The sequence below is a fragment of the Fringilla coelebs genome, assembly GCF_963513975.1.
Source record: "Fringilla coelebs genome assembly, chromosome: 1".
NCBI lineage: Eukaryota > Metazoa > Chordata > Aves > Passeriformes > Fringillidae > Fringilla > Fringilla coelebs.
Genome location: NC_140028.1, coordinates 14,996,644 through 15,009,524, shown reverse-complemented (window position 1 = coordinate 15,009,524; position 12,881 = coordinate 14,996,644). Strand labels below are relative to the sequence as shown.

General features: G+C 42.7%; 1 protein-coding gene across 1 annotated transcript in view; it reads right to left on the bottom strand.

Moving 5' to 3' along the window:
* Nucleotides 1-1,181: 1,181 nt before the first annotated feature.
* The window catches only part of SAMD12 (sterile alpha motif domain containing 12), a 176,315-nt gene continuing 164,615 nt past the window's right edge, over nucleotides 1,182-12,881 (bottom strand). The window contains exon 5 of the mRNA XM_084215060.1: nucleotides 1,182-9,944. Within this exon, the coding sequence (XP_084071186.1) occupies nucleotides 9,922-9,944 (23 nt within the window). The 3' untranslated portion in view covers nucleotides 1,182-9,921. The remainder of the gene's footprint in view (nucleotides 9,945-12,881) is intronic.

Here is a 12,881-nt window from a genome sequence, read left to right as displayed (position 1 = left end):
TCCTAGTGTGCAGCACACAGAGTTGTAATAATATGGCACCACTGTAACCCCTAGGGAGACCCTGATGGTGAAAAGGGTATATGGCATAGCAACTTTCTCTTTCTTCTAATTTCCCTCAGCCCAAGAAGTAACATGCACAGAGCTTTCCCTGCTAACACAGTCTTCTCGCTGACAAGGTTTATGGAGTAAAAAGCTTTTTAAAGATATAAACAGAATTTAGTAAATTGCAGTCCCATCATGAGATGCTAAAATAAAAAACATAATTTATGATTTTTTTTTGGATGACAAATTATCTTGTCTTTGTCAGTTATAGCTTACACTATATAATTTTGTTCTACTATTTTGTATTAATACAGTGTTTTGTGTTTGACCAAAACATGTCATCAGTCTCTGCCTTACAAATGTGAGAATATTCAGAATTACGGCTGAAAAGAAAAATCCACATATATGGAAGAGCATAATATCATGCTGGAATTCCATCATTTCAGCATTTTTGTGAAAGCTACCTAATCCATTGACTTTTAAATTGCTTGCATGCCATAAATACTGAGAATAAATGGGGCGGGTGGGATGGAAGTGAAATGCCTCGCAGCATAAACAGTCTAGTACCTGCTTCTTTTGTGGTTTGGTCCCCTTAGAGGATGCTTCACTGCTGACAAGGGCATCCCCCAAGTCTTGAGAAATAAGGGCAGTGAAAAGAGAATTCTTCCTCACTGTGTGCAGCGTCTGCTCACTGTTGCACTGCACTAAAGCAAATTCAGAAGAGCTGGTCTGGATTCACACCCAAACCCTGCCCAGCAGAGCAGAGCCCTTTGCTCAGGTAACAGCTGTGCTGTGCTGCATTCAGGCAACCCCTGCACCCGTGCAGCAACTCACTGCACAGACCCAGGGACTGCCACTGGGGAAGGAGACTTGAGGGTGGGCAAAAAGCTCTGCCCACCTTCAGGTGTTGGAAACAACCTGAATGAGAATGCTCAGACTGTCAGGTGAGAGTTGTTGCTAGAGAAAACTCTGGGGTTTTTTCCCCTCCTGTTCATGATCAAGCTTGATCTTATTTAAATAAAAAAAAAAATACTTTTACTGTATAATAAAAATTCCATGTTTTAATACATTGCCATGCACAAATGAAGTCAAACAATGCAGAGTACAAAATTGTCAAATATACAAAATGATAAAGCAGATACCCAAAGCTTCCAGAGATCATGCCCAAAGATACCAAAAACTTGATATTGGTTTTAATTTTATTTTTAAAAGAACTCCTCCCTCCCGCCCGGGCTTTATTTTTGTTGATTTTTGAAAACAGAAGGAAGTAAAGACTGAATATAAAAGCTGTAAGTTGGAATTAAGTGATGGCCACTTTGTATACTAAAAATTAAGTTTGCATGATAAGTTTTGTTTTGGGAAAAAACACTGCTGTGCAGCTGAACACCTTGGATGCCTGGGGAAACGCAGTGTACATCAAACAAAAAGGCACACTTTTGTCTCATGCCACCTCATTCGGCTCCATCATTAAAAAGTTCAGCCATAGATGTACTGGGAATAACAGTGTGTCACTTTAGAAGCATTAGAGTGCTGGCATCTTCCTAGATTATCAACCAAGTTAACATTAAAAGGAGATCACTGGCTTAGAGTATTTCCTTAGTGAATCTAAACCAGAACTGAGTCCAAAGGCAGCAGGACCAGACACGACTTGCTGGCTTCAAGTGACTGTTCTGACCGTGGCCAAGGGCTTGCAGTCAGCCTTTCTGCCTCCAGCTGTCCTACATCAGGTGACCAGATCTCCCAGGACCTTGATCCCAGCCTCCCTCTCACTGCCTGCAGCTCTGTCCATCATCAGCAGCCAGTGTGGATGCACCAGCACAGCCTGGTATCTGGTTCTGTCCATGGGCTCCTTTTTGGGAAGCAGCCTTTGGAGACAACTCAGGTGCAACTGCAATTCCAGCTGCCTGCTTTCCTCAAGGTCATGTCCAAACAACCTGAAATTCAACTCCCCAAAGCAGAGGACCCCAAAGGCAGAGCCCCCTTTGCCAGTTCATGGTGTGCAGAGCCAGGCAGGCATTGCTCCCATCTTACCCAGACAGTGAAAAAGAAACAATCATTTCGAGGCAGGTCCAGGTAGTTGCAGCCTCTACAGGAAACTGAATGCAAAGCCCAGCATGTCCCAAAGTACTGCCCTGCCACCTTCAGATTCTGCAATATCTGTGAGAAATTTAAAAATACACATCTTAGCCTTGCCAAGCATCCCTGCAGCTTAGTGCAAAGCAAAGGAGTCTTCTCCTCAGAGGATACATCCCCTCTGGGGAAATGCTGGTCATTCCCATCACCAGGGGATTGTCCAGTCCTGCCAGGAAATGTCTCCTGCCGTGGCTGCAGGAGCTACTCAGCACAGACAGAACACTGCTCTCTGCCTGTGGGTTAGCCCAGCATGGCTCCATTCTTCCCCTTGGTGAGTGGTGTTGGATTCAGGGGAGAAGGATGAGATGCCAGCCTCATGCTGAGATGCTTTGCATAGGCTGCAAGCTCCTGTCCCTCTGTGCTTTTTCTACTGTCACCTAATCTCCTTTCCACCTTTCTCAGAAGTGCAGAGAAGGAGCCTCTTACATACAAGGCAAGCAGACCAAGTGCTAAAAGGACTCCAAACATTTCTTTATCCATCTGCTCTTAGACCAAAGTCTGGCTCAGTAAGGAAAACTTCTGCCTAGATGTAAAGCTGCCCTCTCAATATTGAAAAAAACCCAACCAACCTAGGAAGTCCCCATAGCAACTGATGGGACAGTCTGAGGTTTTTTTTCTTCCCTGCACAGCTTCTTATTGCTTACATGCAGTTTTGCTGCAATACCAATCTCTCTGCTATAAAAAAACCCCCATGTTTTGCTATTTAATTTGGTGACTCACAATATTAAATACATAAATTCAAGGCAAATGCTTAATAGAAGGAATGTGATTAGAGGTGTAACAACTACACACATTTTTTTTTCTGAGAAACTATTTAAATATATTTGGAATTATTACCAGAAAGGAGCTTTTCATTTCCTTCTTAGACTGAGCCTGGTCTGAGCCTGAGCTGTGATAATGCTGGCAGAAGCAAATGTTAGTCGTGTGCCACTCCAGCTTCGCCCCTGCCCAGCTGGTCCCAGCCATGCCTGTCACAGAACACTCTCCTCCAGAGCTGCAAGGTGTCTAATACCAATCTGCAGTAAGTATTGCTTTTAGAGTTTCCCTTGTTTGTGTGAACTGTTTACTCTTTAGACTGTACATCCCAGTTTGTGTCTTCCCCACAGTTGATGGAGCACAGGGAAGATGACTCCAGTGGTTCACACATGCCTTGTGCACATTACAGTGCTTTGTAGGATCTGAATCAGACACCAAGTACTCCTTTGCTTATTTCTGAAGTACAACATTCAAACCAGCCAACGGTAACAGGACCCAGTCTGGCAAAAACCCACTGCTGGGAGCAGCTGTCATTTCTCTGGGTAATCCCACTGATGTAATTTCACTTCCAGGGCTTTATTAACCAGCTCCAATGGGGCTCCTCATGAGAGCAGAAGTTTGCTGTCTTTGAAGCAAGGAACCTGTGTACTGTGCTCAGCTGCACAGCCATACAATCGCCCTCTCCATCAGCACCGCAGCTTCTCTGCCAGCTGTTGCAGACACGCAAATCTGTTTCTTGCCAGCAAGATGCTACCTCCTTCAGAGGCAAACCCACAGCTGTTACGCCTTGCTTGGACTACACATCCACATGGCCCCATCATTTGCATGCAGCATTTTGTCCCAGGCTGCCATCAGTGAAAGGCTACAGACTCTTGGTGTGTCCATGGGTTTTGTTGTCCTTTCTTGTCCAGTTCTCTTCCTTTAATTATGTGCAGCAGAACCTTACAACTGTGAGCAGACCTAGTGATGCTCATACCAAATGCACAGCCTTCCACAGAAGCCGTTTAAATTAATACCATTTGGTGGGGGAGAGGAAAAAAAAGAAAGGATATAGATTGCCCTGCCTTCCTGTAATATTGGAAACTTCAGGATATTTTTAATTCAGAAGTTTACATCTGATGATCTAGTCTAATCCTTGCATAACACATGCCTAATAACTTCATCCAGTAATTGCTGCACCGAGCCTGGATTTGAGGTAGAGCTTATTGACTTAGAAAAATACTCTGCATACATTTAAAGACTTTATGTGATGGAGAACATACCAGGTAACTGAGTAAGTTGTCTCCATTGGTAATCATCCTCCCTGTTGAGTATTTGCACTTAATTTCTAGCCTGAAATCAGTTTCCAACCAGCAGAGCACATCATTCCCTTTTCCTCTAAACAGAAGAGCTACCTGCCTTCAGACAGTACTTCCCTGCCCAGGCAGAAGATTGTGATTGCAGATGGAGATCAAGTCACCTCTTCAAATTACCTCTGATAAATTAATAGCTTGAGCTTCATTAGTTTGACACTTTAATAAGACCTGTTTTCCTGCCCTTGAATGACACTGGCAACTATTGAAAATAATCTTCCCAAGTTGTTGATACCTGTTTTGAAAGACTGACAGTGATCAAACAAACTGGAATGGCATCACTATGGCCAGGTCCTACATCCCAGCTGGCAAGAGCATCTCTGGGGCTGATGCTGAACAGATAATTTATGACATCTTCACAGCCACTGTATTATTGCAGACATACTCCCCATGCTACTAAGTTGGACTTGCTGCCATCTCTCCTGGATTTTAAACTTTTCTGTCCTCCAGGTTTTTCTCCACTACTGACCTATTCAGATAATTATTTACTGTGCCCCTGTTTTTGTCATCTCTGGCTGTTGGCAACAGTAATTTTCTCTTTCTCTGGGGGGTATATTGAAAATAGAGCAAACCTTGGGAGGAGCTCATCAGAAATAATCTCAGTGAGGATAATTCATATTTACAGCCATTTTTTGTGATCAGCCTGTAATCCATTTTTAATCCATTAAATATGGGTGATATTGATTTTGCATTGTGCTATTTTGTTCTTTATCAGAATCAAATGCTCTATAGGAGGCTAAGTATAGTATGCCAGCAGAGCTTCTTTTCTCAACAATCCTTTGATGCCACAAAAATAATAGCAAGTTTATTTGGCATAATACAGTTCTATAAAAATAATATGGAGGATTTAATCAATTTTTAATTGCTCTAATGATTATGCCATATCAACTTTTCCACGATTTTGCCTAAGACTGATAGGAAGCTAATGACTCAAAAGTTTTCTGTATCAAACCACTAATTCTTTTGAATTATTGTGGGTCTGGTGTCATTTGAAGCTTCCTTTATGCTTTCTGGTTCTGAGGAGTCCTAGGCAAATTTTCCTTCACTTTTGGATTCAGTTAATGGTTCTACAAATTTAAAGTTATGTTTGGATAGTTACTGCTTAATATTACCTGTAATTACTGATGAAGTAGGAGGAATTACATTTTAATGTGTAATCTGACTCTCTCCTTCCACTGCTTTCAAATACAAAACAAGACTGTTTGTTGGTTTTCCAATGTAGTGTGAGCAATCTCTGTGCTGGGCCTGTCTAACATCACACTTAGCTTTGCTATGGCAGTATTTATTAGGATATATGTAAACTCTTTGGTGTAACCAGCCCTAACCTATTTGCTGCTGACTTCCCATACATTTTTGGCTTCCTTCATTAAGCATCTACTTTCCTTACTTGCTGATTTATCCTCATGAGCCTGCCTAATCACCCATACATTATGTTGGGTTTTTTTGCACTCCATATTACTTTCCTGAATTTTACTATGAGAGGTTGCAGGTAATGCTGGTCATATTTTCCCCTCACCCATCAATTTTAATTATACCAAAGGACCTTCTCTTTTTAAATTAAGATCTTATTGACATACCAGGGTTAATTGCAGTCCTGCAGCAGAACTGTTCAAGGAGACTCTGATGGCAGAGATGGTAACTGTTAAAGGGGACCAATGTGAAAGATGCAGGGTTTTACTTTGTTTTATTTTGAATAACGCAGATCTTTTGGCTTTGTGGCAGGTGGAGGGAGGTTCATTTTAGTGATCACAAAAAAATGCCACCTTGATGCTGGCTCCTTGGCTGCACTAATCAACACATCTCTGGAGCCTGCAATGGAGTAGTGCCAGTGGAGGTCTGCCAGGATCTGGCATGGGGTCTTTTGAAAATTCAGGGTAAACCCAGAATTTTTATAATTTTAAATGGTTTTATTTCCTCAATGACATTGCAGCAGCAGTTGAGTGACTACACTTACCCTAAGGAAGAGACAGGGAGGGGTGGACTCACTGGTACAGCACTGCCATGCATCTGGACAAGCAAATCTAAAGAGCTCATGGAGCTTTTTCAAACTCCCCTCCCGGAAGGCTGCCCTTCCCTGACAGGGCAGAGGATGATCTCAGCTTCAGCTTGTTCCCTGGGGTGAGCAACTCCTTCAGGTTTCTGGTGGAGGCTGTGTAACAGTGGGAAGCACTCGGAATGGCTGAGTTCTGACAGGGATTCCTGGAGGGGTTTGATGCTCAACCTGGGCACAGAGAAACCAGGTAAGCTTGGCAGCAGGGGGAGGCTCCAGGCTGGGAGGAAGGCTGCAGGTCTGCACAGGACCAGGGTCCTGGTCACAGCCCTGCCTTGCCTCAGAGATAATAACTGGTGATCAATGTAACAGCAGCACGGCCTTTATGAATTGATCTATCTCCACAGGCTGATAATGGCTGCTTTATGAAAATAGCATTAGTCTTCCACTCTTTTGCAGCCAACTAATGGCTCTGAGCATATTTAAATTCACTTCCTTTGCCGGAATAACTTATTTGCTCCCTTTCATGTTGACTTGGTCTTTGGCACTCTCACATAAATGATTTATTGACTAGAGATAAAGCATTCTTTCCCCTGAACTGTTCCTGCGACCCAGGCAAAAGCGGATATGTCTGGTATTAATAAGGTGTTCAGCATAAAAAATGCAATAGACTTGATTGTCTGCACTCAACGGCCTTTCCGAGAACACAGTACCTGCCCCCATTCACAAGAACAAAAACCTCTCCCACATGTTTATTTATATTAAAAAGTTTTCAGAAGAATACGCTGGGATCCAGATAGTTGTTCAGGAGATGTAGAACAATTTCATAAATATCCCTGAGGAAGCATGGCCTACTTTGGGAGAATAACAGTGATTAAAAAAATCCAAACACAATGAATAGTTAAATACAAGCCAAAAAGTACAGTTATTTCCTTATGGCTCTGGCAGACAGTTACACACGTGAGAAGTGTCACGGGGCTCGGGGGAGCTATGCTTGCAGTTATCCACATGCATAGGCTGGCTGCAGGATGGAGCCTACACCAGCTGCAGGGGAGGTTTGTCCCATAGGCACCTACAGCAGACGTCTCTCCGAGTCTGGCTACTCAAGGGTCTGGACTTGATTTTCACATTTCTCAGGGCCTATAACACTGCTTTTCTAGGTCACCATAGCTAAAATCCTGGGAAGCTTTTAAAACAAACTGTTTTAACAGGATAAGTGCACACATCTAAATTCATGCCCATACACTGGAAGATGTTCAAAACTAACATTGATACAAAAAAAGCTTCTAGTGGCTCTCCGCCTAACGCAACTTCTTCTTACACACCCTTTAAAGATACCATTCTCTGATAAACTCTTCTTTTATCATTCAAATTATTCTGGATTTTTTCACTGGGTAGTAAAATAAGAGAACTCCTACTGTAGAAGTATAGCATTCTCTTTTTAATTTAACATATCAATCAAAGTATTTTGTTTTTAATTGCTTTACCAACATGAAATTGATGTCAGTTGTCAGAGTGCGTTTTTAAAACCTGTAGCAGAAAGAGCTGTAAAATTTGCTGAAGCTTATAGTGGACCTGTGCCATGCACATGGCTGGCTCTATTGGTATCAGATTCCAACCTGCAACCCTATGAAAAGCTCTAAAAAGTGCAAATGTTGCAACTGGCAAAGATCCTTATGTTTTAAGGAGAATTTTTACACCAATTAATTTGAAATTAGGGACCAGGATTTTCAGAAAGAGAATGTTTGAAGCTTACTACTCTGTAATTCTTGGGAGCTCCATTTGAGAATCCATGGAAAGACCCAAACCATTAAAAATCACTAGCAACTTCTGAAAATCTTTGTCACCAGTAAAAATATTTTGCTTTTGCACTGAGTACCATAGAAGTATCCGCTATGCTAAATCTGAGATGGGTGGAGAGCTGAAATCTAAGCCCATAACCATCTAAAAAAAAAATTAAACCCTGAAGATAATTATCTGTTTGTTGTACAGGCACCCTCAGTGGTTGAACTTCCATTCTCTAGCAATGAACTGCACAATAATTTTTAAGAATTATAACACAGGAGCTTCCTCCAGAAAGGTGCCTGTGACTTACTCTAACTGCACATTCTCTCCATCACTGCATCTTCACACAGCATTGTCTCAGGCAGAGTTTGGAATAAATGCTAACAGCGACTCTACTCTGTCAGGCTGGAGAGAGTGACAGTCTAAGTACACAAGAAAGCTACCTTTGATTTTAAAGAAAGAAGGAACAAAGAGGTAAGCCCCCTCAGTATGTTGATGACATCAGTTCATTATAAAGAGTGTGCTGAGAAGGTCCTGATGTAAGGGACAGACATTAATTCCACTGAGTCCCCATGGAAGAAACAGCACCACAGCCAGCTGTGATACAACCAGTGATGAGGTCAGCCATTCAGAGACTGAACAAAGAACAACGTTCAGATTGAATGCAACAGTCATGAGCCTGCTACAGTATATTGAAAGGCTTATTGGAACCATTTGCTTATTCCCAGTTCCTACCAAAATACTGTTTTGAGTAGAAAGTGGAAAAAGTTAATGAAGAAATCTGCCCTCTCCAAAGGGAGTGTCTTGTTCCATAGAAGGATAGTCTTACACTTTACCTTTTTAGAGAGTTTGGTTTGGACTACAATTTCCCAGCCCTGCCCAAAACATAAGTGGTGGCCAGCATAAAGAACCTGAATTCTTCCAGTTTATTCTGGTTTTATTGCAGACCAAAGCCAGGGTCACATACATGTCTGAGAAAGGCTCTCTCCTTTGCCTCTCCCTCGCTGAGTTAGAAAACACACTGGCACACCAACAACAACAGGACCCTTTGATATTTGGTGGCTGAGAGGGAGAGCAGACACAGTATCCTACAGCTCATTCAAAGTACCCTGTTCTTGGCTACCTCTGTGACAGCTCTTCTCTAAGTCTTGATAAAAGAAGTCACATCTCTGCCACGTGCAAATCTATCTACACAACCTACTGTGAATCAGTGAAGGGATGCAAGTACTGGGCTTCAGTTTGGATGCAGTCTCAGCACAAACACTGAAACATATCCTCAGTATTTTAAAAAAGGACCATTATATATATATGGACTGTGCTAGTTCTGTGAGAAAAGCACATATGAAGTGCTGATATTGTTTAACAGAATACCATTAGACTGCAAAACTAACACATACAAGACATTTACATTCCTATCAGGGTGTAATATTGTGAACATATCCACTGAGATTGGAGAATTGTTGTAATTTTTCCTAAAACATCATGCCATCTGCATACATAATAAAAGAATCCAGTAGTTGCCATGCTAAAACAGGACTTCTAGTGAAGGGCATAGACAGTCCCCTAAAGGGAACTCAAAAGTTATGCACAGTGATGAAGACTGGAAGAAATTTTCCAGCTAAAGGTCTGTCAATGACCATTTTCAACAAATTAGATATTTTGGATATTTTGCACCACATATTTACTCCACAGCAAACCAGGTTTCCCCAGAATGTATCAGCTGAGTGGGCTGATTTTACTTCAAGTTTGTCTTCAATCCTCCATGGTCATCTTCTGGCAGCGCCATTTACTGTGGTTTTTTCATGAAGGAAAGTTCACTTTCATATCAAGTGGCAGGACAGCAGCTTTAGAGGCTGGAAATGTTTATGGAGAGCTCTCTGCTGGGGCTGTGAGAAACAAAATAGAAATCCAAAACCAGACTGTGAGTATAGAACAGAGCAAAGAAATTATAATGCATTTCAACTAAAATGAAAAAAGTCAGGTTTGAGCTTAGTAAATGTACTCGTAGAATATATATTGTGACCCTAGAATTTTTTTAATCAACTTTACTCACCAACCAAAAAACTCTTAATCCATTCCTTAGATAAAATATAAAGTGCAGACCAGCAATCATTTGCGTGATTTAACAGATCCTACTTGAATTTTATTGTCTCATTGAAAGCACTGCTTATTCTTCCTGTAGTCTGAGTCCCAGAGAGCAGGGCTCTTCTGTTTGGTTGGATTTGCATTAACTGCTGAGGGCTTGATAGCCAAAAGCTGGAAAGGCTCTGCCAGCTGCCCAAGTAGTATTTGATGTTCCTGCACCCTTTCTGCTGGCTAAGATGGTAAGAGCTGGCCATTGGTGCACAGATGTGAAAACAGCTCACCCATATCCTTCCCCCCTTCAGACCCCATAAGATGAGGAGGTTGCAGAGTTTCTCTTTCCCCTGCTAAGCAGTACAGCACACTCAGTGCTGGGGGCTGCTGTGCTGTGCTTGAAAGCCCTTGCAGAGGTGCCATCACACCATCAAGGAAGGGAACGGGGAGGTTACTTGTAACTTCTCCTCCCCTTCACTCAAACTTTTCTTTGAGAAGCACAGCAAAAGGACAAGAGGCAATGGACACAAGGAGCAACAAGAGATATTCCAGTTAGATGCAAGGAAAAAAAAATCTTCCAAGTGAGGGTGGTTACCTTTTTGACCAAGTTCCTGACCAGGCTGTGGGACCTCCACCTACACAGATATCTGCAGCTCAACCAGAGTCCCCACACAACCTGATGTGGCCCTGCTTTGAGCATAGCTTACTGGAACCATCTCCTGAAGCCTCTTCCAACCTAAATATTTCTAAGCTTGTACATTTTCCGAAGGGGATCTGTGCTCCTTGCTCTGCCTTTCTGGCAGAAGGTGAGTGCTTGTGCAGAACTGCTCACGCTGAAGCACATTTAGTTGTTAATTCGGTGTGTAGCACATAAATGCTTGTAAACCCATCCCAGGCTCAAGCTTCTGGGGCTGAGGAGCCATGCAGAGACAAGCTCACCAAATTATTTCATGGAATCATAGAATCATTTAGGTTGGAAAAGACCTTTATGATCATTGAGTCGAAGTGTTAACCCAGCACTACCAAGGCCACCACTAAAATGTTTTGGGATGCAGCTTTGTTTATCACCCAGCCCTCACCCATCTCTGACCACGGCAGTGCTGGGATGGGACTCATCAGGATGGGCTTTGCACCCTTTCCAGCTGACATCCTGCTTAGTTCATGAATGCATGTATCTGTATGAGTGGGAAGAGCTGCATTGTTGGGGTTTTGGGGCCAGATTCCTAACTGTGAAACTAACAGGATACTGATGCTGCCAAGGCAGCATTCACATCAGCTGAAACTCAGGCTGGCAGTGGATTCCTGCTTCTCACTCCTTCAAAATTATTCCTGGTAGGCTCTTCTCTGTGGGGTGTGTGCTGAGTGGCTCTGCCAAGCTGTTACTTTGCCCATATTTGCTTCTACCAACCCCAAGCTCTTGTAGCAATGGACATGAAGGTCTGATTGAGCAGAGAAAGGATGGGATGATAAATCAGTAGGTATTGCACAAGACTAAAAAAACCACCCACTCCCTGCCATGAGCACTCAACCCCTGAGTGTAAATATGCCCTATGAAATAGAGACACAGTAAAAACCAGTTTCCTTAATTATTTCCCTCCCTATGTGGGCATATTTACCTGATTACAATGCTACTCTCGATTACTGTTTTTACAGCTCCTTTGCTTTTATCCTCAAGGCTCTCTAGGGCAATGTTCCCAACACCACCTACTGTCATCTACTACATGAGATGCTCCCATCAGCAGTGGCCCCAGAAAGATGCACATTTTCAACCCAGCAACTGGTTTCACACCATGGAAGAACATACAGGAAGGTTCTGAGCCTTCAGCTGGTCTAGACAGATAACTGACTGCATCTCCCAAGACAGAAATGAAAGCAATGGTGACATAAGCAGTTTTGAAGACAAAGGGCAAATCTAGGGGGAGGTTTTAAAATTGGAGAGCAGCAAACAGGTACTTAATCTCAAAAGTATTTGATTTCAGGTGAATTAGAGGGTGTCTCCTATCTGTGTAGCATCAGTAGAGACAAGCCTCTGTCACAAAGACCTGTCTCTCTTTCTTTGAGCTCATCTGCTGTAAAGAAAGGAAAATTTCAAAAGCTCTCCCAAGCAATGGAAAATACCTTGCTTAGCCACAGAGCTGGAGGACTAAAATAAAATGAGCAAACTGGCTAATTATATCAGGTCAGGCCTCAGGACTGCACTCATGCTGAAATTCCCCAATCATCCCCATTGTCTCAGTCATTAGCTTGTCCTTGTACTTAAGTTTGAAATGAGCCAGCTGGCCCTTCAGACAGAAACCCATGAATGAGGAGAAATGCAACTGATGCCAACCTGAGCTCCATCCACACCACAGAGGGAGCACAACCACTTAGAGCCATGCAGAGGGTCTGCATACAACTGACAACACTGAGCAAGCAGACAGGAGGAACTCTGTCAAGCTCTGCACTTAGAGCAAGCAAACTCAGGCTTTAATGGTCATCCAGCCTGTTTCTTCTCACTTTGTCTTTAGAGGACAGAGTTTTTTAGAAGCACTTATTCTTCCTCGTTACCTGCATCATTTTTCATGCCCAGCTGGAGGCTCCTCTAAGGACCCTGGTTTTGTAACAGTTCATACCCAGGGTTTACAGAAAGTAAAGATCTTTATAAAAGGTATCACAAATGAGCAGTTGCCTTTGAAAACCCAGCCTGAGACAGTAAGCTCTGAAAACAAAGACAGCCCTTTGCAGGGGGTGTATATGCTTACCGATAC